This window comes from Drosophila hydei, unplaced genomic scaffold (genome assembly GCF_003285905.1).
Source record: "Drosophila hydei strain 15085-1641.00,03,60 unplaced genomic scaffold, DhydRS2 tig00000001-arrow-pilon, whole genome shotgun sequence".
Classification (NCBI taxonomy): Eukaryota; Metazoa; Arthropoda; class Insecta; order Diptera; family Drosophilidae; genus Drosophila; species Drosophila hydei.
The window spans coordinates 3371839-3396792 of record NW_022045643.1 but is presented as its reverse complement, the minus strand read 5'-3'; the positions used below and the strand labels follow the sequence as shown (position 1 = coordinate 3396792).

The 24954-nt window shown below is 42.2% G+C and overlaps 1 protein-coding gene across 10 annotated transcripts in view; it reads right to left on the bottom strand.

Moving 5' to 3' along the window:
- Positions 1-24954, bottom strand: part of LOC111595641 (capon-like protein) — a 44085-nt gene that overhangs the window by 3662 nt on the left and 15469 nt on the right. For 2 of the 10 annotated variants that reach the window (XM_023309465.2, XM_023309463.2), the window contains exons 3-9: positions 11754-11825; positions 11007-11102; positions 10763-10930; positions 3866-4064; positions 1196-1320; positions 424-594; positions 204-326 (exon numbers count right to left, since the gene is read on the bottom strand). In XM_023309465.2, the coding sequence (XP_023165233.1) occupies positions 204-326; positions 424-594; positions 1196-1320; positions 3866-4064; positions 10763-10930; positions 11007-11102; positions 11754-11825 (954 nt within the window). Of the gene's footprint in view, positions 1-203; positions 327-423; positions 598-1195; positions 1321-3865; positions 4065-4289; positions 6031-8842; positions 8867-8927; positions 9049-10762; positions 10931-11006; positions 11103-11753; positions 11826-24954 lie in introns of those variants that run through there. The other 8 variants (XM_023309454.2, XM_023309460.2, XM_023309459.2 and 5 more) reach the window with 6 other exon arrangements.

Sequence of the window (24954 nt, the reverse complement as noted above, 5' to 3'; positions counted from 1 at the left end):
ATTTATTTTTCTTTCATATATTTTGTTATTTTTTGAATAATGAAGGCAACAAAATTATGAAGGCATAAATTAAAGCGCAGTTTGTTTACGGCAACTGGGGCAAACGAACATAAACTCTCCAGTTAACTTGGCACGTTCAGGGATCACAATACGTATGGATATATATATGTGTATGTGCATAGTGCGTGGATATATGGACTCACCTGTGGGGCCATGCCAATGTTCGCAGAGGTCAGACCGGCTGTCTGCTGCTCGTTGTAAGCGCCCAGCGATGCCAAATGTTCGAGCAGCTCGCGATTCTGTTGCAGCAGCTGCTGCGTGCGCGCCTATAAAAAGGGAGCGAGAGAGAGGGAGAGAGAGAAGAGATCCACATAGTGTGAGTGAGTAAGTTGTATCTTGTATTTTGGCTTGCTTGGCACTCACCTGCGCCTCGATGCGCGCATTAGTTTCCGAGATGAGCTGTTCGCGCACCAACATCAATTGGCCAAGTGCTTGACGTGTCTGCTGCGCCTGCGCCTCCAGCTGATCCTTAAGCTGGGTTATCTCAGTGCGCGGCGATGAGGGCGAAACAGGTGATTTGTCATCCACATCGCACTGCTTGTCGTAGAAAATATATATATGAGTTAGATATAAGATATCTGAATCTAAATAAATTTGGATTTCGAAAATATTTCGTTTTTCCAAGAACTATTTCAACATTTTTTATGTCTACATCGAAATATTTTGATATATTTTTTAAAGCTAATAATAATAAAACGAAGAACTAAATTTTTACAGCTTTTTAAAATATTTGCTCGTTTCTTGCTTAACTTTGGAACTTTATTTATTTATATAAAATATTTTTACATAGTCACGCGGCTTTCATAAGCGCAGAAATCGTTTAAAATGAAATCGTTTTTAATGTTACTTTCTTGTTTACACTTTTGTCTCGCCTAAGTAAACAACGGATTCCTGGTCGAATATCAATTTATAGGAATGACCTAAACGAAATACTCTAATGGATTCTATTTTTTTGCGCATTTATGGCATTTAAATTGGCAATGGGGCCATTATTTAATTTAATTTGCTGATAAGTATTTAATAAGTATGCTGGATTTGGAATAGCTATATGGATATGGCTATGGCTATGACTATGGCTATGGCTATGGTATGGAATTGGAATTGGAATTGGGCAAAAGGCATTAATTTCACTTACCAGCAGGCTGGTCGATTTGCGTAGACTCGACTGCGTTGGCAGCAGCTCCAAGTGGCTCGGCCGCTGCGGCTGCGGCTGTGGCGGCGACTGCGTGTGGTTCAAATCGGGCGTTATGCCCAAGTGCTCTATAAATAATCAGAAATGGGCGCAGAATTAGTGGGCAGCTGACAGAACGCGCTGCATGTTCGACCAAATGGAGCGTGTAAATTGACCGAGCAAGCCCAACCATTTGTCAAGGTCACTGCACACACTCATACGCATTCATTCAGTGGCTAGCTGGCGCACCTGCTGCTTCTTGGTCTGGCTAACGCTTAATTTCCACTTAATTACAGCAGCTTGATTTCAATATTTGTTTTGATTATGCTTCGTATACAATAAATAATGATATAATTATCCCAACATAGCCCACACCCAGCTCCCCCGCTCGTCTCCTCTCGCCTCGCCGAGGATCCTGCTCGACTCATTGTTTTGTTTATTTTGCATTTTTATTTCGCTGCGATTTTGATTTGTGTGCAAAATATTTCAACAATTTTCGTTAACCAGAAAATTTTGCAAATCATTTTGCTGTTGTTGCTGCTGTGCTTAGTTTTTCGTAGTAGTTGCGCGTGTTTAATGAAAAAGCGGTTGGCGCTGGCAAATCGTGGCAAATCGTTAATCTCTATTTAGAGATCATATGAAATATTTAGGCAATTTCGCGTTGGCTTCGCACCTGAGCACATGTTAATAACTGCAAACTGTTTCACTTGAACTGGCCTTACACATTTCCCCATAGCATGTAAATTAATTTGGCGCATTTAATTGTTCATATAAAACTAATTTACGCCCCTCGCACAAATTGCCTCGCTGAACTTTCGCAATTTTCAGCAAGGACACGAGCTAGATACGATTTGAATAAGCATAATTAGCTAAAGAAGACACATGTTTGACAGATATATTCGTCTGGTGAGTCACGGATTTTACAATCCAAACGACCTAAATGGCTACAAAAAAAGTCTAAAAAACTGCACATCCCATTCAATTATATAGATTTTTGTCACCAGCTGCTAAAATTTGCTCTAAAATATGAATATTTTAGGACAATTTTTGCGAATGTTGCAAACAATGAGGGAATATGAAAGTGCGGTAGGGTCACAACAGGGTTATTTCCTCAACTTAATTGATGCTTAAGTTACTTAAAGATAAGCCTTAGCTTTGTGGCTGTAACTTAAGCCGCTTGAAGCATAGCATACTTAAAAGCAAGTGCTTAAACAATGCCCTGCTTAGTATAACTGTGGGCAGACCGACTCTTGTAAGACATTCAACTTGCTTAACTGCCCCGACAACTGTCTCTCTATTATCATTGTTCAATCTCTCAACAAAGACACACAAAGGCAGCATCTGTTGTGCAAAAGACAGCAGACAAGATAAAACACACACATACACACATAGAAATTTATATATATATATTACTTAAAGCCAAACAGACGCGACCAAATATATGAATATTAACAAAATTACAAAACTTTGAGAGCGAGGAAGAGGGAGCGAGATACAGAGTGGGAGAGCTATAGCTTGCCTAACACATGCATATATAAAAACAAGAGTAAATAAATTATTTTTGGCACACGACTCGAGCAAAAGACATGCCAAAATGCTAAATGAACGCCTCCACACAGACACATATATATAGCAGCTGCTTTTGCTGCATTTGTGGCAGCCACGTGAGTTGTGCGTGTTGCAAGTAACCTGGCGACAAAGTTTCGGTTTTGTCTTACCTGTTAACGGCAGCAACAGCCAGCCAACGCACCCCGAGCCACTTAAGCTACTTGACTACATTCTATAGCTATTTCTGAGAATGTTCTTTCTGTCGTCTTACGGTGAAATATCGTGAAAAGAATTGAAATATTTCTTTGCCCCTTTCATATATTCAGCTTGATGACGTCAAGTGGCAGAGAAAATGTGAAAAGCCGCTTTGACTTGATTGAAAATGTAAGAAATACGTGGAAATTACCTAACGCCCAGCGTCAGCGTGTCAGCCAGCCTCTGGCTCAATTTATCAATAAATATTCATTATATTATATACGAGTTTATATATTCCTTATGGGTTTTCTGTTTCGCTAATGAAAATATGAAATTATTTAATGGGCCCATTAACGTTTGCTCTTAATTGTTTAATAATTTCTGTTAAATTCTTAAATGTGCCATATTTAAATGTCAACAATTCTGTGCCGGAAAATCGCTGTCCCTCTACTCTTTGCCAGTCGCTGGCGAAATGCAATTTAAATGCAAATTTTTGACTCGCATTGAACGGAATTCAAAATTAAAGAGCACAAGAAATTTGCATTGAAATGCCAAACTGAATTGCAAAACTAATGCAATCAGCTGCTGTCCAGGGTGTTTCAGTCTGTGGCCCGGGGCCACCCACAAGTGGCCAGCATCGAGCATCGAGCATCGTGCATTGCATCGCATCGCATTGCAGTCGACGAAGCGCCCCAGGAAGCAGCCGATGGTGTCGACAGCGCCAGCTTTTCATTTATTTATTGGCCCACAGTCTGTACAGCGTACAACGACCCAGTATAAGGGGAAGGGGTTCATCAGACGGTTTATCTTTTGCGAAAATTGCATGTGGCATGCACACACTCACACTCACACACACAGACAGAGAGGCATATATATACGATTAACATTTACCTTTCTTTGGCGTCTCGCTGGTTAGGACGCCTCCATCTTCGCTGAGCTGCTGCTCGCTGATTTGCTCCACATCCAGCAGCTCCGACGATGAGACATCGGAGCGTTCGTCATTGGGCTCCAGGGAATTCTTATGAAGATTAAATTTGTGGCACACTTCAAAGGCTTGTCCGACGGTGCGCACAATGCGCATGGCCTGAGACTGCAAAAGACAAAGGGAGACAGACACACAGCAATCAGCGAGGGTAACCAGAATATATATGTTATGAGTATATGTGTGCGCTGAGAGGGGGGTTAACAGCAATTAATATTAAGCCACACAGCTAGCAATTAACGCAGTCAAGCAGCCAGCCAGGCCAGCCTGACAACGACAGCTGCGGCAAAACAAAGCAAATTACGCATACGCCCCGTGACGCGGCGTACCCACCTCCGGATCACTGGCGGCATAGCCGCTGTGAATAGCATCCTTTATGCGATTATTGCATACACTATCACAGTCCTGACCATGTCCCAATTGAACGTTGATGCGTTCCAGCGGCGAGCTGCGACGCCGCTGTCGCTCCTGCCGCTGCTCACTGGACATGGCCGCTGACATGGCCATTACCACGGGCGACAGACCCGCCTCGATGGGCTCGCGGAAGGAGAGCTTCTTGCGCGGCTTATCCGTCTTGGGTCGCTCCAGCATAATGCCGCTCGCAGTGCCAGCTGCCGCAGCCAATCCGCCACTGCCGCCGCTGCTCAAGCTGGAGGTGCTCTGTTTCTCGTAATGTGAGTCGCTGAGGCTTTTACGACGTTGCAACGTGTGACGCTGCTCGGAGCGCTGATATAGCTGCTGTGCACGACGCAGCGCCTCTGGAGAGGCCGCATAGTGGTCGCTGGGCAGCCGCTTGAATTTGAGCCGCGCCTTCAGCACATCCCCGCCATTGCAGTCTCGGGCATTGTGCGTGGGCGTCGACTTGTGTGTCTTGGCCACTGGCTGCTCCTTCTTGATGAGATACACCGTATTTTCATCGTCGTTGAAGAGTATGTGACGTGGCTTGCTATCTATGTAGGTGTCGTCAAGGAAGCGCTGTGGCTGTGGCGAGCCCAAGGCATTTGTGCGCGGCACCAGCTCGCTGTCCACGCAGCCAATTAGCTCTCGAATGTCCAGGCTTTTGTTACGGGAAACCTGCTTCTGTTTGCGCTGCGCCTTCTTAGCCTCCGAAAGCGGAGACTGTGGCGGCTTATCCTTCTGCAGCTTGTCCTTGTCGCCCACGAGCATGTCGCGTATAAGGCCGCCGCCGCTGCGAAAGATGTTGCGATGGTAGTGCACCTCGGCGGGCTTCTCGCCAGCTGCTGTGCTGGGCTCCGGCTCCGCCTTGCGGCTACGACTTCGTGACCAGGGTAGAAAGTCAAAGGCCTTGGTAATGGGACTGCGTGGATTGGCCGAGTCCAGCAGCTGCTGACGCTGCTTATCACGCTTCAGCGGGGGCGTACCGTTGGCGGCCATGGCTAAACTCTTCTCGTGCTTCATGGCCAACCGTTCATGCGTTCACTGATCCGCTAAAGTTTGGCGAGGAATAGCAAGGTCTTCTTGTTGGCCCGAAAAAGAGAAAACAACTTGGCCAACTGCTTGTCAACACTTTCGCACGACTTTTGTTTGACTTTTCTCGCACTCGCGCACTTTTCGCACTGGCGGCTGCTGCCCGGTTCAATGCTGTTCAATATTTGTTTTCAATAATACTTATTATCGGCACCAATTAAGAGACTATTAATTTCATAATTGTTTAGCTGCCTGCAGACTGCGTTGGCTCCTTGATCCAGGTTATTCACACACTTTGCCATTATTCGCACCTGCGGCTCAATTGTTTCTGTTTTTGTTATTTTCGCCCTTCAATGTTGTTATGCTTCGCACAAGATATCATATAGTATATGGTAGACGGCGCGTATACGTTATATAGTATTTATATTGAATTATTTTCGTCGATGGCCCGCAGAGCTCTCAATTGTTTTTGCCTATATTTGCTGTAGTTGAATACTTTTTAGTTATTTATTTTCGATACACTTTGCAGTGGTTGCTCGTTTCTCTCAGTGTATATATTTGCATGCATGTATACACAATCGCACTGCATTTGCATCTGTGTTTGTATTTCTGCCAGCTGCATTCGGTTCGATTCCTGACTGTCAATCTATTTGGATTTTGTTTGGGTTAATCATTGTCAGCTCGCTGAAATCTAAAGTGAATTCCCATTTCTTGGAACCCGTTCTCGACGCCAGCTAATGTCTTTGGTTGCAATTTGACTGGCACGGAGACAACAGCTCGAAGGTCTCACGCTAAAAATAGTCTCGATTACGCATCAAAAGAGTTGCTGTACTTACTAAATGCTACATTTACTTGCTTCTGAGCCAGTTTAATTGAATTGCGTATATTTTTCTAGCTAACAGGCTCGATTTTGCCATCAGTCATTAAACAGGAATTTTTGTTTTAATATATTTGAAACTATGTCGCTGTTGCCAAGAGTTTGCTCGTTTTGCATGTCCATCAAATCGAACATTTGCTGACCACAAATTGAGCACTTTGCAGGGCAACAACAACGACAACAAGCAGCAACAACTATAACGAGACATTAGCAGGAGACATCAAATTGAATTATTCTGACAAGTGTAGACAGAATTAGTTTCGCCAATGCGGAAAGTAAATTACAAAATGCTCACATGTTGTGGTCTGCTAGGAATATGGTTTGCAAGTTAATTATAAAGTAAACCAACTGTTGAAATCATTTCACTATTTGCCCTTAGCACGCACACTGAGCACAAACATTGCGCATACGCTGCGTGTGCCGGCAAATTTGTCTAACGAAGTGGCAAAGGTGTCGATTGAATGTCTGGCTGTCCGTCTGTCGGCCTGTCTGTCTGTTTATTTAACGGCCTGTCCATTCGCTTGACTGCACACACAAGTCAATCCGTGCACATTGTGCTGACGCAGCAATAAATAATAAATCAAATCAACAGAAACTATAAAATAAAACTAAATCAAAATAGAGCACAGGTGCATTGAGCATTCTGAATTGCTCTATTCTAATGGGTTTTTTCTTTGTTTTTGGTCTCTCGTTACAGCGGCGCCAAAAATTAAATCTAAAACAAATAGAAATTTTGCAGTTGAGTTGGCTTCGTGGAAAACTACTTTAAGATTTATGGCGCAAACAACGTTCAACGCTTTTTTATGTATTTATTTGATTTTGAATTTCCATTTCAGTTCTGTTGCAGAGCCAACAAACTGTGCGCTTATTTGTTTTCTCATTCCTGCTCTGTTTGTTTGTTTGTCAGTCATAAGGGAAAATTTTAACAGTAAATCTGTGCCGCATGCCCTTTGGACTCCTTTGCCACCCCTCACGCAGCTTCAGCGGCTTTTCTTTTCGTTTTTTATTAACTTTTGCCAAGATTTTTATTGCTGCAGCTGCAACATGTGCACTGTGGCCATAAGTTGTGGCACTGGCAGTGGCCGTGGCACTGACTGTGGCATGGTCAGCCGCAGCTGCTGCATCATTTCATTTTTTCGGTTTTGTTACAGGTTTCAGTTGTGATTTTCCTCTTGCTACTGTTACTAATTAACTTTTCATTAGTCATGGCACAAGGCACTTAAATTTGCATTTTCCCTCCCCCCAGCAACCCACAAGGAAAAACTGCTCAAGAAATACACTCGTTTATATATTTATAATATAGCTTCAAGTAGCCGCCCCCTATTTGCGCTTTTGTTCGATTTACGAAATACTTTAGAGCAGGCTATTAAAATAATGGATCTATTTCGGGTTTAAAGGCAGCAAGACTAATAAGAGAGATCTCGCAACAAAATAAAAGAAAGGCAACGCAAATTCGAGCAAAAATCAACGGAATAATTGAAAATTTCAACGATTGCGGCCGCCATTTTGCGCCAAAAGCAACAAATTGCAAATGCAAAGGAAAATTCGCTATCTACACATGAGTGTGTGCGTGAGTGAGGTTAATATAAGTGTGTTCCAAATTATATTTAATTAATAACAATAAATATATCTGCTGCTCATGTTGGCCCCAGCAGATCTTTGCTCTAGAATTTATAATCTCTACGATTCATTCGATATTGGTTTTCCCCTTTTCGTGGCCAACTATTTGCTTTGTTTCTTTTGGCTTTTGCTAAGCAGCTAAGAATTATAAATAAAAAGCAATCATAAATTGTTCAGGCTGTCACGTGTGTGCGCCTGATTGACCATCATATTATTTATTTATGCCTTCTCGACTACCTGTGGCGAGCGCGGCTCATTAACTGCTACCGCGTGGGCATTTGCAGATGGATGAATATTGGAAATAGAAATGGAAATGGAAATGGAAATTAAGATTGAAATGAAAAATGTTATTAATAATGCAGAGTATTGCGGCATTTTTATGGCACTAGCCAAGATCTCGTAAACATAAACAAGCTGCAAAGTGCGTCAGTTGGCGGGTCTTTTTCAGATTTGTGTACAGGTACTTTCAGCACGCACTATACACTATTCTTTCAGATCGTTAACAATTCTAAGGTCATAAATCTATATATATCTGTATATATATATATATTTGTGGCGGCACGTTTTATGAACTTTGCTTGCAATTAATTTTCCAGCTTTCATGACAATTTTCATTTGATTTTCAGTTTTTTTTTTTTCATTTTTTTTGTTGTCATTGTTGCTTAACTGATTGGCCCGGCTGCTTTGCAGCTACTTGATGGCGTCAGCATCAGCCCATGACAAACACTTCTGTGGCCTGTTGAATTTACCCAAATTTTCATCGCTGATTTTCCTTTTAGTTGTTGCCCGGTTTGATCTATGGTCTGGCAAAATATTTGTGCTCAACGCTTCTGACATGCCATTGCCCGAATTTATTGAATTAATTTCTGTGACATATTCGCATATTTATAAATATCAAATAAATATTTCCCAGCTGGCAGAAAATTACATTTTTATTTATTAAATTTTTATATTTCTTTACCAATAAATGTTTATAGTTTTTTTATTTGTTTTTACACGTCACTGCACTTTCCACTCACACACACTCGGACACGACACTCACACACATGCATATTGCATAATTACACAGTGTCGAGTTTGTTCTGTTTGCTTTTGTGGCATTCAACGCACGTCTGCAGCGGCGCACCGTCGAGTGGGAACTGGACAAAGCTTCTGCGAACTGAGCGGCAGACCGCAATGAGATCTGCGTCGATCTGTAGCCGGCTAGCGGAGCTTTTGCTTATTAGCAAAATGGAAATGAAAAAAGAAAAGAAGAAAAAGCTTTCGCTGAGTGCCGACTCAGCTGTTAACACGGCCGTTTTTTTTTTGGGCAGCATCATGCTGCGTTTGTTTTGGTCTTTGGCGGCGACCTGCTGGTCGGCGGGCTGACATGGCGTATGCGCGTTTTCGCATTATCGCTTGCAACTTGTGGCGCTGATGGTGCTGCTGTCTGTTTCTGTGACGTCACTGCTTTGTGTTTCGCGGAAGTAAACAATGGCAACTTTTCACATTTTTTGTGTGTGCTGTGTGCTGGCATTTATAATTTTTCGTGGCTATTCTTTTGGCTGGCAGCTTTCGGCTGCTTAGCCATAAATCAAGCGCTTTCATCACTTTGTCTGATGTTTATTTTGACGATCCTGGTCCATAATACAAAGTGCAATTGCGCTGCAGCTTGTGCTATTCCTGTCTTGTTTATTGTCGTTTACTAGATCGTTCGCTAGTCTGCCTACCTGCCTGACGCACGGAGCGTATGCGCAATGTCTAACACGTGCCGTGCCGTGCCGTGCCGCATACGATGTGTGAAACGACCCCTGGCCTGCCTCCGAGCCCGGCCTTTGTTTAACATGTCACTTGTCAGGCATTTCGACAGGCTGTGTCATGCTGTTTGTCTGAAATCCTCTGCTCTGCTCTGTTCTGTTTTTAACTTTGTTAATTGGAAAACTGTGTCGAAATTAGAAATGCCAGTGGAGTGCCGACAAAAAAACTTGACATTGCCTGAAGTCCAAAGTTGAAGGCCAAGCGCTCCGACCGCAGATATAATAAAATCTTTACACTGATTGCATCGCAGACCGCAGCCGAACTCAAATTAAATGCATTCGGCGGCGACTACAGAGTAAAAGCTATCCATTTATTTGGCAAATCGCGGTCAAAACTTGATGGGGCGCTGTCAGTGAACTTGCCACAATGCTGTTCACGATTTCATACGCGTCTCTTTCTGTGTCAGATGCGGAAATCTAGCGCCACGCCTGGCGGTCAGTCTGATGGATAGTTGCGTCTTACATTCGCTCAGATCATGCCAAGTAATAAAATGCTTGGACACTGACGATTGTTAATGGCTGCAGCATATCAAGTCCAATTATAGTTAAGCTGGATTCAATTCTCGTTTATAGCTAATAACTTTTAATTATGCATGCTACGAAAGTTTCGTAGCTGGTTCGCATGGCCTTACTTTGATCTGATTATAAGGCATTCTTTATGCCCATAACAGCTAGCTGCAAAGAGCACATCGAAACACCGCCAGCCATGCTGGGGCAATCACACTTATGTATTTGTTTATTTGCTGCTTGTTTGCGTTTCAGGTTCACTCGCAATGCGACGTCGCTGGATGCCAGCCAAATTTGTGCATATGAGAACACATTTTGCAAAAACAGGACAGTCGAAATGTCATGTACCAAATGTGTTTAAAATTAGAATACACACAGAGAAAACAGACAGCGGTCCATGGGGGCGAGGTGGAGACCAGTAAGTCACATAGCGACTATTAAAATTGCAAATTCCCATGTTTTGGCCAAGCCAAAAACTTTTTGTGATGCGGCACTTGCAGTTTATGGGCAAAGTAATTTCGATTTGATATTTTTATTTAAAACTTAAATAATATTTATTGACAAATAAATAAACTTACCTTTTTGTGACTTTTGAATACGGAACACTTGAACGTATCCGTGCTGGCATCGCGTGCTATATAGCTGAATATTTTGAGATCGCTGCTGTCGTGGGACACATAAAATATTCTGTAGATGGGATGATTGAGCAACTCGATTTCCTCGGGGTCATTGGTCCAATTCTTTTTCTACACAAAGCACACATTAAATGACAGTTTGACATATAAATGATTGATGAACATTCGGTAGAGGATTTTCACTTACTTTTCGACGACGTTTCTTGACCACAACACGAACGCCGTTTACTGATATTTGTATTGTAACCTTACGTTTCTTCAGATTTTGCACTTTGCACTCGTACTACAGTTCGAGAAAGAGAGAGAGAAAAGAAAGGATAATAATAAAAATGTCACGTATTTACATAACTGATGTATGTATGTTAAGGATGGCTTATGCTGATTCCCGAATTTTTCAATTAACATTTGACTGGCTTCGACGCACGCAGCTAATGGCAAGACATGACAATAACAAGCGCCCTATCAAGCGCTTTCTAAATTGAAGTCAGACAATGCTAATGTACGCGCACACAGACACACACTCACACATCAGCCACATCACACACATCCTCAGCTTGGCATATTTAAGCCAACTCACGCACGAGCTAACTAAGGCGAGATGGGGGCTGGGCTGTTTGGCATGTGGGGGCGTAGCAGATAAACAAGAACGCAACATTGGCCATGGCACGTTGCTTTTTATGCCGTTCGCTTTTGGTGCTTGTAGCTACTGCGGCTTGTAACTGTAATCAAAGCACATGACATTGGCAGTGACAGCGGCGCCAGGCGAAGGAAAAGTAAAAAAGTGTTGCCTGCTTTTAGGCAGCGTGCATAAAGCAAAGGAACTTAAAGGGCGCCGAAAGTTTCTTTGATTGGCAAAAGTTGTGCATGCGGGCGGGCTCTTGAATTTGGTTACTGGGTCTTAGGTTACAATTTGTGTGTGTATGTGTTGACTCACCCGTATGCGACGCATGGCCTGCACAATTTCGGCTCTCGTATTGGGGCGCGGCACCTCCTCCCAGCCTACGAACTGGAAAGAGAAGGGAAACATAAATATTTGTTAGAAAGAAAAAGTAATAAAGCAATAAAACATTTTAACTACACCCCAGGGCATACTACTTAGGATTAAAGACACTCACGCCTTAAAGCAAATCTGGCAGCTCGTGTGCATTTCATTCTTTTATAAATATATATATATATATTTTTTTTCTTGCTGACCAACTTTTGCATCTATTGGCAGCTAGTTGCCAAACAGCCTCGACACAGTCAGCGTGCAATTAATTATTTTTAGTTTGCCAAATAATCTAAAATTAAGGCATAGAAACAATGCGAGCTGCAGGCGATTTGTAGCCAGCGCGCTGCTGCCCTTTGGCCCCAAGTAGAGCAGGCTAAAACCGAAAATTGTTAACAAATTGACGTCATGGATTTCATTTTCAATTCACATTGCATTTTATGGCCTGTCTGGTCTGTCTGTGTGTCTGGCACTTGAAGATTTGCACTTGCACTTGCCGCAGAGCGTGTGGGCCAACATTTAATGGCCGCCTCTACAAATTTATGGTCAAAATGCATGCACACAGCGACAACAAATTATAGAGAGATAATGAGAGAGGCAGAAAAAGAGAGATAGAGATAGAGATAGCAAGAGTGGGAGATTGGGAGAACAGTGAAATTATATTGAAAAATAAATTGCAATTTTCACGCGCAAATTATTCGTATCGCCAAGGACGAAGAGTGCGTAGATATGGACCTAGATTTAAGCATTTTATTGCAGCGAGAACAACAATTTAAATGAAAGTGACATGGCCATAACACAGGCTAAAGATAGAGAGAAGGAGACAGCAGCTCACTTCAATTGCCAGCAATAAAAATGTGCATAAAATGCCAGCCACGCCCCCAAAACAGGCAATAAAAAGCAAATATTTATGTTCTAGCTTAGTGTAGTTGAGCTCCTGCTTGACTGCCTGGCTGCCCGCCTGCTGCTATCTCCGTTCCTCTCTGCATCCTTGTCAACATATCAAAGTTCGGCCACATTTTGCTGCGCATTTTCTCACACAGTTGATGTATGTTCGCTGTCTCTAATTATATAGATCGCTCGTAACGGGGCCGGCGTGTGCCATTTACGAATGATCAACACATTAACAGCGGACCAGCCCCCTGCTACCTGCCGCCTACAATACTACCTGATTCCAGATGTCATGCTAAATATAGCACAGCAAATGTTGAAAATTCATAGAAAATAGATTTTGGCATATTGGCAGAATTAATAATAAATTGCTAAATATGAAATGCTTTCAAGACATTTGCGCCCAGTTAGTCAGAAGACGTACAACTGATGCAAGGGGAAATTATGTTTTTACACATAAGTTCATTAACGTGGAAATGGAATTGGAAATCTTGATGGAAACTCTATTTATAGCTGGATTAATACAAAAATTGATTTCATGAATCATACGTGTCTTATATCATGGACAAGCTAAGCTGGTAAAAGCATACAAAAGATTCCTATTTTGGCAGCATGGCAGCATTGGATGTCTCTGATGTCTTGCATATATATAAGCTTAAGCTCAAACTCAATCAATTAATAAAGTTTTGAAGCATTTCCCTGTAAGATTTCCAAAATATGATAATTTTATGAAATCAAGAATCTCAAGCATAAAATGAGTTTAATTTCTTAAAATACAAGCTCAAAATCACACGATGCAATTGCTACTATCGATTGACATTCAAGGAATTCAGTTAAAAATTTTATAACCGTATCAAAAAACATTCTTTTAGCACGCTTAGTTATTTTTTCAAATGTATTAAAGTTAAATTCCGTTAAAGCTGAATCCAGCGCTGTATCTGACTTAGCCAGCTCCCAATGCCATTGTCGTTCAAACAGCGCTTCCAACCAAAGGTTTTTAAATATGTATTAATTTGCATTTAGTTTGCATTAAAACCCCCAACTTGTTCTTCTGCTTGTTCTCGCCGCAAACCATCCAAGCTGAATCCATTTAAATAAAGCGTTCCCAACACTTCGCATCAACCAAGATGAAAAGCAACTGCTATAAAAAACATGAAAAATTACTTTCGTTGGAGTGCCAGCGCTGAAATACCCTGCAAGGCTTTCAAGTGACACTCGAATTGTGCCTGTGGGAGTTAAGTGATATAGTAGCCTTACGGATAAATGGAAAGAATAGTAAAACTATTATAGTAATTGCTGAGCTGCGTCCAAAATTGTAGCAGAAAGACTTTGCTTACTTGCAGAAAGAAAGAGATATAGAAACACAAGGCTACATAGCCACAAATCGAGTTTTTGTTACGAGCTCCATTTCGGCTGAAAATACCCTGTATGACAGCCTTCAAAGATGAAGAAGTTGCAAAAGCAGAAAAAGAGTCTCCCACAAATATTTAGATTGCATTAAATTCATGCAAACACAAAGGATAACGGATACAGCGCTTATCCTCTCCAGCTATACAAATCCTCGCGCAAATAAAAACCAACTCAGCTTCAAAAAAATACCACCCCATCAGACAGCGCTCACCCGCTGTTGCTGCTATACATTTCTAGTGCTCGTCTTTTTTATGCTCCGCCATCTATGGCTATTCGCATCCTTTTTTTCACTTAAAAAACGTTTCACTACGGCGAATGCTATGCAAATAGCTGCAGGACTTTGTGCGTCGCTTCGTTTAAATTCATTTGCTTTGATTAAAGCCCAAGTAGAAATGGCCAACTTTGGCATTAGGAGAGCATTTTTTACAGCCATCGCACACCCCCAAATGAAATCCTCAACGATACGCCCAGGGCCGAGTTCATAATTTAAGTAATAACAAATGTTGAAATTGTTGGGCCTCTGGCCTTTTACGACCTGCTCGGTCAGTAAATAGACACGAAGACAATTTTGTGGGCGCATTATTTTTATTGATTTTACAGCTGACCGAAGAGGCACACACACACACACGTGCACAACTGGAGGTCTTCCTATTGTTTAACTTTATAATACAACTCACGTTTTCATTGCTTGGCCCTTTGAGCTTTTCTACCTAATTTTCTTTCAGTGGAAATTCTATTTCTGGGTTATTTGTTTATTTGCGTTCATTTAGCGTTTTGATGGAAATCATTTTTAAAGAAATATACAAAAGTGAACATTCAAAGCCAAAAACTGCCAAACGGCTGCTGTCTGTCTGCTGCGCTGTGACGTCAGTTGAAAATCAAAACTCAAAATCAAAAAAGATAAGATACAGACAGCATTAATAATAATGCCCATTGGCACACTTGGGCAAGTCAACGTTGCTTAAAGTCAGCTGAAAGCCGAACTAATATCATAATGCAATTAAATGCCAAGTCAAAGCCAAACCGGAAGCTAGACGGGAGCTTTAGGTAGTTGGGCAACAGACAGACGCGTGGGCGGCACACGATAACCCGCCGGGCAACGGCAAACAGATTAGAACAGCTTAGCCTCGTCCAGCACAAGGAAAACAAACAAATAAAATGAAATAATTCAAAAAAATTGTATAACAAAAAAAAGGCGATTTTTATGTTATATAAAAGAAAAATCGTTGCATAAAAAGGATTTAGATTTGGTTTCGGTTTCAGTTAGGGTTTCCGCTTCCCTTTCTGTTGCTGTTGCTGCTTTGGTCACGGCTAATGGCGCTGCAGGGCGAATGGCTTGGCCAATGGGCAACAGCAGCCAGCATTCAGCTTTATGTAAGCATTCTCTTCATTCTGCTATTCCAGTCCCTTATACACGCTCCCTCTCTCTCTCAGTCTGGCTCTTGCCTTTAGCTGCTGTGCAACAATGTAAAACATTTGTTTGCCCAGATTTTGAGCAGCGTTCAACACATAATTTTTTATGCAACCATACTTATATATATACTTATGTCTATGTATACTGATTTTCTGTGTTTTTTTTTGTACCCTTTACGTGGCTGGCGCCACTTCTGCCGCAGGACAACAAATTGTTGCCCAACAAGTTGAGTGGACTTTAACATTGTCGAGCATATCAGACGAGTTGAATAACTCAATTTAAATAACGCGATTAATTTGAAATTGTGCTCAAGTGCAAAACGAGATCAGACTTGAGCGTAGACAGTTTAAGACTCGATATGACGACAGCCAGCTCCCATTTATATAAGCGTATTAAATATTCGTTGTACTGCAACTTTTTTTTACGTTTCATAATTCGAATAGCGAAAGTCTAACCAGTGCTGCCCATGCAAACGAGTTTTAAATTTTTTGTTGCATACTTTCAGGCGGCGCCATAAAACTTCAGAGCAAAAGAGCGCAGTGAAGCGCAATGAGAGCGCTTTATTCTCTTAAAGCTTGTCGCTTAACAGCCTCAGCAACAGCAACAAGAGTAAAACAACACATGTTAATTAATTACCAAAAAAAACGTATACATAAAAAGCAGCACAAAAATAAATAATCGAAAATAGATCATTATTCTATAAGAGCTGTGAATTTTGCTGGCGTTGTTTATTGAAACATTAAATTGAACACTTTGCGGTGGCATTGAATGTGCAGCAGGCGCGCATTTAGCTTCTTGCTGTCATTTGCACTGAATGCGTTTTATGATAAGGTAATAAATAAATAATGACTGACAACATCTTTTCTTTGGGATGTAAGCGAAAATTGTATTTGCCATTTGGTTGGTGCTTAATAAAACTCGCGCTTTAATGCGCTGAGTCATAAAAAATGCACAGCGGCAAAGCATTCAGCAAATGAAAATCAACAGCGCCAAAGTTAAAAGTGACAAGAGCTGCCTACCGAACGCCTACGCCAACCCCAAGCTCAACTCCAGCCCCAACTCCAACTCCAACTCCAACTCCAACTCCATTTCCATTCCCAGTAACAGCAGAGGAATTTCCGCTAATAATGTTAATTCCATTGCCACCAGCAACCCAGCCGCTATTCTTGCTACACGCGACCGCCACAGATAATCAACCACGCCCCTTCTACTCCCACTCCCACTCGGTTGCTTTGTTTTGCTTTCATCTTGAGTTTAGTTTTGTGCTGCGCTTCCTTCCTTCCTTCCTGTGCCTTGTTTTGCTATGTTGCGAAACAGCGCAAGTTGGCTTCCTGCAGAAGCAGCAGCATCAACATCAGCAACAACAGCTACAGCAGCAACAGGAAGCAGCCACCTGCCATCTGCACGCCCACAAGCCCACACGCCCTCCGCCTCGCTCTGGTTCCTTTATTATATTTGAGCTGCCAACTTAATGATAGCGCATAAAAGTTTTGCCCGCCATTTGCAGCTGACTTTTTACGCTGCGCATAACTTAAGGCGTTTTGCACTGCGTTTAATTTAAAACAATTATTTGAGCAGCTCAGCTTACTCGGCTGTCTGTAAGTGGGTGTGCTGGCCGGGCAAGAACAATCAGCAGACACAAATCAACGGATTGGTTAGCTCATTAAATGTGGCCTAAGCATAAAACGCAATTTGCATTTCGCCTCTCGCAAATTGCAGTTGAAAATGTTTTGGCATTTACGCCCAACTGCAATTATTTTCCGGCTAAGAAGGAAAACACAATAATTTGATGTTGTAGCTAGCTGCAGTTGAATAGCAGACAGCAGGAAGCAAAAAGCGTTTGGCTCAACTCTAACTAGCCAACAAATGCGGTTAAGTAGCGCAATAAATCAACTTGGCCAGAGCCGGAGCACATCTTGCGCCCCTTTTTTGAGTTGAACTTTCGGTTAAGTGCTGGCGAGAATAAACAACTAAATTTTCCAGGTGCTAAACTAGTTAAAGTTGGACAAGTTTTCTGCATTTCTCTCACTATCTGACTGCAGCAGGAACAGAAGTTTTGCTGTCTTGTGTGCCATAAAACCTAAACCTTTTGGCTCATAAAATTCACAGAACTCCGCCCTCTTTCACTGTAATCCTAAGCTTTGCCATATTTGCATAGGCTGCAACAGGTTTTGCAGCAATTTGCCGCATTGATTGACTCCGAGCCAAAGTCTTTGTTAAACCAACCCAGCCCAGCCCAGCCCAGCACAGCACGTAATAAGTCATTTCCGGCTTGACGAAAGTGAGACTCCAATGCGAACTGACACACTTATAGACAGACATACATAACAATTACGACTTCACATAATAGTAATAAGCGATACGAGCAAGAGGAAAGAATACCAACGCCTAGCGATAAGCGATCATAAAAGTAACACACACACAAAGAGTTTGAGTTGGGTTTAATTGTATGCGTTGCATTCTTTGTTTGTTCTTTGTTGGAAACTTTCGCTGGCTGCCTGTGGACTTCATTAGCTGCGCCCAGCACAATTGTTGGTGTCAAGTTTTATTAGCTCTTAGACAAGGTTCAATGCACGCGACTCATTTCTATATCTATATATATTTATCTGTTTATAAAGCGTCTTACGCCCATATCAATTTATAAATCAAACTGAAAAGTAAAAGTTCATAACAGATACGGCTGCTGTTCAGCTCTGACCCACATTTGGCTCTATACATCTTTTTCCGGGACGGGAACAATTTTTAGGTTTGTAAGCATTATGCAAATGCAGCTGCAGCCACATGCTGGGGCATGTGGAATGCAACGGAAAGGGACACAGCTCCAAAGTGTTGCTCATAATGTTTATGTGGGCGGTTGGCTATGATTAGATCAAAGCGCTGCTCGCTCAGACAATGCACTTGGGTTGTTCAAGAAACAATGTTCGATACGACGGTCAAAGCTGGCCATAAAGCAATTAAATTAGCTGCTTGAGTGTGGGTCAAAATCAATAAACAGTCTGGCCTTAAGCTGTGCAAAGGACTACAGAAAAGTGAAGTTGAAGAGGCTTGAACAAGGACCGCCCGCAGCAGCAATACAAAAAGCGACAAAGCGCATAAAAGTCGAGTAGCCAGCAACAATAAACAAGCAGAAAATCAATTGAAGTACTTAAGCAAACAATGGACGTATTGCTAAGCACAATGAACGCAGCGCCCATTGCCACGCCCACGGCCTCGTGCTACCTCTGCAATACACAAAGGAAAAGAGACGCAGCGCACAAGTTGTTGGCCCAAATCAAGTGGCGTCTAATTTAGCACAGGGCGATTATTTAGATATCAGCGGCAGCAGCAGCAGCAGAAGCAGTAGAGGCAACAGCAGGAGAAACAACAGCAGCAACAACAACAACAAAAGCAATTACAACAACAATCAGCTGGCGAATTTTTAAAGGCCCAGCGCGTGTGGGTGATGGCAGCGCGCAGAGTGAGAGAGAGAGAGATAGCAAACATCAATTAAAATAAATAAATTGCGTGGCAAACGGGGCGTATGAGCAACGCGGCAAACTAAACGACCGGAAGCATTTAATTAGCGGCTTTAATAATTTAATCAGCTGCAGCAGCCATATTCCTCTCCATCTCATCCACATGCGCACACCCACACTCACGCTCTTTTACGTGCGTGTAATGTGAGCCGCTAATTTTGCTACAAATTGATCAAAAATTGACTAGCTCCAATTTCCCACGCGGGCGCTAAACATTTTTAAACTGCTTCCATTAAAAACCATTTCAATTGAATTTTGTGGCTTTTTATTGTTTTATTGTTGCGATCTGGTCACACTTTATTTATGGCGTTGGGCGCCAGTGTAATGAGCCGCCTAACATGTTGCGGCCTATTGAAACGAGCTTGTGGCTACGATTTTAGGGGTTGAGTCTATTTACAACGGGTCCCTGTTGGGGTTGTTGGGTTTTCCGTTTTATGTTTTGTGTTTTTTGTTTACGCCAACAGCGGGTTGCCAGGCAGAGGGTTTAATGAACTCTACTTAATTATGTTTAAGCACAGTTTTCTAGTGCTTAACTTACCCCCTAAGTGGACAAGACAAGAATTTCTATTGACGTCAGCCATAAAGCTTACCTGCAAAGAGAATGAAAGTGTCAGACGTTAGTCAAGCACATATTATGGAAATTTTATATGCGAATTTTGGATATAAACTCAGTCAATAAATGTTTGTCAATATCTATAAATCCAGCTAAACACATAACTTGAGACAGCCAAGTAAAAGTAAGCTTTGAGATAGCTAAAAGCCCAGCGGTAGCTGTCTTTACAAGCTTTACAACAGATACTATTATACTTAAAGTCAACAAAAATCAGTTAATCAATAGAAATATATGTATATAAAGTAATAAACTCTGAGATATTCAGGCTTAAATCAAAGTATTCCATAAAGTCATGGACAGCTTTAAAGCAGATTGTTAACTTTACTAGCTATACTAAAAGTATTATTAGCCAGCTTTTTTATATATATATATTTTGACATTTTCCAACACATTGGCCATGCTTTGCTTTCTCATGTCTCTGGCAGTGCTGGCAGACTAAAGCGTTAAGATTGCGAATACCTGCGTGACGTAAATGGGAAAATGCATTGCAATAAATTCAGCAGGCTGGCTAAGAGACAGCAGCAGCAGCAGTTGAAGGAAGAAAAATAACAGCTAGCTCGGTGCAAATAGCCGCCGTTTCAGTTGCCCGAGTGTTTGCTGGAACTTGTCGCTGTTTAATGAAAAAACACAGCAGGCCAAAAGCAAAAAGCAAGGCTTGGCCAAGAGACACAGAGTCAAAGCCAATGCAATGACCATTGATGCCTGAGAACACACAGACGCACTCGATCGCCAAGCAGACGGACGGAAAGACGCTTGGACAGACAAACTGAGAGACTGTCGGGCCAAAGTCATCAAAGCCAGCGCCAAATGTTGGCAATTGCTAAACTCAAATATGGCCATGTACAAGTTGTTAGGCCCATTGGCAGAAGCATTGGCCGCATCTGTTGTAGCTGCGTGCGTCTTGATGCCAATTTCCTTTAGTCTGCCTAGCCTGACTTGGGCCTCCACTCGCTGCCCCTGCTGCATCGCCTGCATACCCCAACCTGAACATGACAAACTGAGATTTGATGCTGCTGCTGCCAACTGTTGGCTGATCTGTGCTCAGAGTCTCCCTCTCACTCTCTAGTTATCTAGGCCCGCATTTCACTTTGTTGCGCTTAAAGGCGTCAGTGAAATTTTGCCACATTTAACACTCAAACGCAACGACAAACGGTTTGTGGCTGCCAGCAGACGATGCAAGCGATTTGTTGCTTAGCTCGGGCTCATAGCCTAAATGACGGCATCCGGCGTGACAGACGCGAGAGCTCATCGCCATAAATGAAGTAATTTCATGCAATTTGAGATAAGAACCAGAAAGGGGAGGAGCAGCAACTGCAAAAGCTAAGCTCTAATTATATTCAATTTCAACTCGTTGCCAGCCGCAAGAACAAGTGCAAAACTCATTTGGACTAAAACGAAAGCAAACTGTTTCCACTCTTTTTTCTGATTAGACAGCAACTCTGCTAGTTGCTGCTTAAATGGAACAAAGACTGCAGCTGCGTTGTGGCTGGCAGCTACAGTAAATATAATTACAATCGGCAGTTGGCACACATTTGAGGCAATGTGTGCAGCATTGGCGAGGCAGGATTGCCAAGCTTGCAGCAGGATAATGCATACAGGACACGTGCAGCTAAGCCAATCGGCTTGTTAACACAGTTCACCCCCACCCAGACACACACACACACTCATAGACATGCATGGCATAACTATGCAGATTACCCATATGAATATGTTAAGTGAGCGACGGCAGGCGCACGCTGCGTATGAGCAATATGCAATCAGATTTCCCTCAAGCCACGTGGCATGCTGCGTGCGCTGCAACATTCTAATGGCCCTGCATATATTGGAATGCCATGCATGTATTTGCACTCAAAGCGCAATTAATTGTGAGTGACTCGAACAACTCAGCGAGCGAGCGAGCGAGAAAGTTTGAACAACCGAAATCTATGACAAATGGCTGACAGTTGGCCTTATACAGCCAGCGACTAAGAGCGGCAGAGGGAGGGAACAAGTTAGCTGCAGAGAAATGGAGAAATACAGCGGGTATTTCATCAAAAAAATTGACAGCAGCTAAGGTTGCCGTTGGAGTTTCAGGCTCAATACAAATGGCCCATTGAAGTTTTCCCAACAATAGGGCGTGAAAAGCTTTCGTCATATATCTGTGTCAGAGCATTGGAAAAGCGATTTTTTAGCACTTTGGCTTATCATAACTTTTGCACACAAAAGTTGACGTTGAAATTCTTACAGCTCATTGTCAGCGAGCGTATTTCATAATGTACTGAATTATGTATGCACTTCAATTAAATGGAAAAACTTTTCTCTTATATTTTAAAAGGCAATCGATAGACGACACACCCTGCGACTCGTACGGTCGGAAATGTTGGACACAACATTTGTTTGGGTCGTAAAACACGCTGAGCATAAGAAGTTGAGGCCACGCTTAATGACACGCAACGCAGTGGCATTGAAATTTTAATAACAAATGGGCGTGGCCCCAGAACAGTTAGACAAATAACAAAAAAGTAGAATATGCATGCATATGTCACGGCGACATCGCGGCGTATGAGTGATGCGTGTATGCGCTGCCGACTTTCGCGCAGTGAAAATCGTAAGCGGCTTAGGCACAAATGAGGAAAATGGAGAAAAATCGAAAAGCCCAAACGAGGCCACGCACATTATATAGCAATTTGTGAGGTTGCAGCTGCCGCACAATGGCGACGGCAACAAAAACTTTAGCTCGACTTTCGCACAAAATTAAAGCAATTTGCCGTTTGCCAGCCACGCACAATAACTATGCCAGTGGAGTGGAATGGTATGTGTGCGTGTGTATTAATGCCCAATAAGGACATTTCAACAATTAACTTTTGTATTCAATGCGCACTTTTTAGCAGCACTACCTGGTCGTACTTGTGGCAAAGTCAATGTCAAGGTGTTTGCCTAAACGAATTGGCGTATTTACAATGAATGCATTTGTGCCATGCATTGTTGGCATTGTTTATACTCGTTATTGTTGCTGATTTGCTGCTGATTTGTTGATTCGTTGAATGTTTATTGCTGCCGCTGCCGCTACCGCTGCTGCCACCGATCATTAATTATTTATTACACATGCCGCACGCTGTGAGTCACAGCGCAAATTGTTCATTATTTTGCAATTATTTATGCGAAATTCTCAGTAAATTGCATCGCACTTACCAACACTGGCCACCAATTCCAGCACACATTTAACTATTTTGTGTGTTTCAGTTTCGGTTTGGGTTTTGGTTGTGGTTCGGGTTTCCGTTTCACTTCCACTCTTCAAAGTGCAGCAACAAAGTTTTGCTACTAATTCAATTGTTCTGCAACATGAACTAAATTGCTTAAAAGCTACTGAAATGCCAGTTTCACTTAACGCTGGCAGTTTTTTAATTAAATTTTGTCAATCTATGCTGGAGGGAAAAGCGACCCTTGTTTCAGCGCTCGCCTGGCCTTGTCTCTGTCTCTCTAGCTCGCATATCGCTAGAGCATTTACAAATTTTCTGTCCAGTCTTTTTAATTGATGAAATTGATTAAAATGTTACTTTACATTTGCGCCAAACTGACATTTATCTTAATTGCTGTTCGGCTGAAAGACACTTCAAACAGCTTGAGTGCTTAATTAAATAATAGCTATTTTTTTAATTTATTTTAGACAACAGACTCTCGTGCCAGTGGCATGGCAAATGAACGAATCAATATGTATACAGTATAATAAAATGAAATATTTACTTTCATTGCCAAATAAAGCACTGAAAACCACAATTATATAAAGGTTTGAGCTCTCATTGAATGAAAAGCGCCCAAATCAAAGTTTACTTATAATCAAACTAACTAGATTAGGTTTATTGAATTGATCAGGACCATTCTTTGTATTCTCTTACTTTACTGCTCTTTAGCTCTTTAGTTTCCTTATCCCCAGCAGCTCTAGCTTGCCTTAATCTCGCTTCACATGTCATTCCACATGTGATATTAAGCCCACCCGGAAACGCGCCTTCCTCGACACATTTTCATGTCACTTCAGACATTGCTAATACGCATCGTGCACACCGTCCGACTTTTACCACAAGCTACACGCGTCTATTTGTATTTATATAAAATATATATATAAACATAAGCAGAAAATTATGGTTTGGAATGTGGAAAATCTAAATAAAGTAAAGCTCATGCGGCGGCTGCTGCTGGTGCTGCTGCCGCGAAAAGCCTTCAGTTTCGCGTATCTGTTTATTATTATTTATTTATGTCTTGTGCCATTGAGCGACTGTTGACATGACGGGCACGCCTCTTCGTATGTCACCTTCATGTTCTGCTGTGGTCCAAGTTTATATCCAACATTTTCATGTTGTCATTTAAATAAAATTTAATGTGAGTTTTTGCTGCGTCAAAAATAATTCTTCTTTTTTTAGAAATTTCATTTGTAAGACATCAAATGTGATTTATGTGGCGCTCAAGTAAAAAGGCAGGCTACTAGCGTGGCGTATACGCAATATTTCAACAACGGCAAGCCTTGGTCTGACTTAGCCAGTGCCGGTGCTTGTGCTGCTGCGGCTTCTGCAGCGTCTTCTGTTTTAAGCACTTGGCTTACAAGCACGTTGAGTCTTGTCCTTTTGGCCTACGACCTGCCTCATTTCGAGTGCTTCCTGTGCAATTTCCACACACACTGCATTGCACTTGACACGTTTTGGCAGGGTCTCCGAGACTGAAAACGTGTACGAAATCTTCGAATGGCCTCTTGGCCAAGCTCTTCCTGTCTCTCGCTGTGTGTGTGTGTGTGTGTGCTTGGCATTTTTATGGACTGCAGCGATAGGTTTGTGGCCAGCGGCGCTTATTGACTTTACAAATGGAATTTTCTCAACCGCACTCAACTCATTTAACTAATCAAAAGCAATTTTAATCAAAGAAATGCCACGCCCCAGGGCACAGATAGCACGGACCAGACCAGACCATCAGTCCAAAAGCAATTAAAGCCACGTGCAAGAAACTTTACCGAAGGTTAAGCAAAAGTTGCCTAGGTGCCACGGCACGAAGGCAAAAGGTATACCCGAAAGGATGAATAGCTCTTAGTTTTTTCTGTTTGGCTTGGAATAGAGATCAGAGCAAGGTATTTGCCTTTGCTTAGGCAGAGCAAACAGGAGCTAACAGCGACAAGTGGCTTCGGCCCAGTAGTCCTAGGAGTCGAAGCAATTCCGGGCTGCACGCTTAAGCAAACTTAATTAATAAATGGCAGACAAGTTCTTCACATTGTTGTTGTAGCTCTCCAGCCGCCAGCAGCTGCCAGCTGGCTGCAAGCTGTGCCTGAGTGTCCTGTAGGGA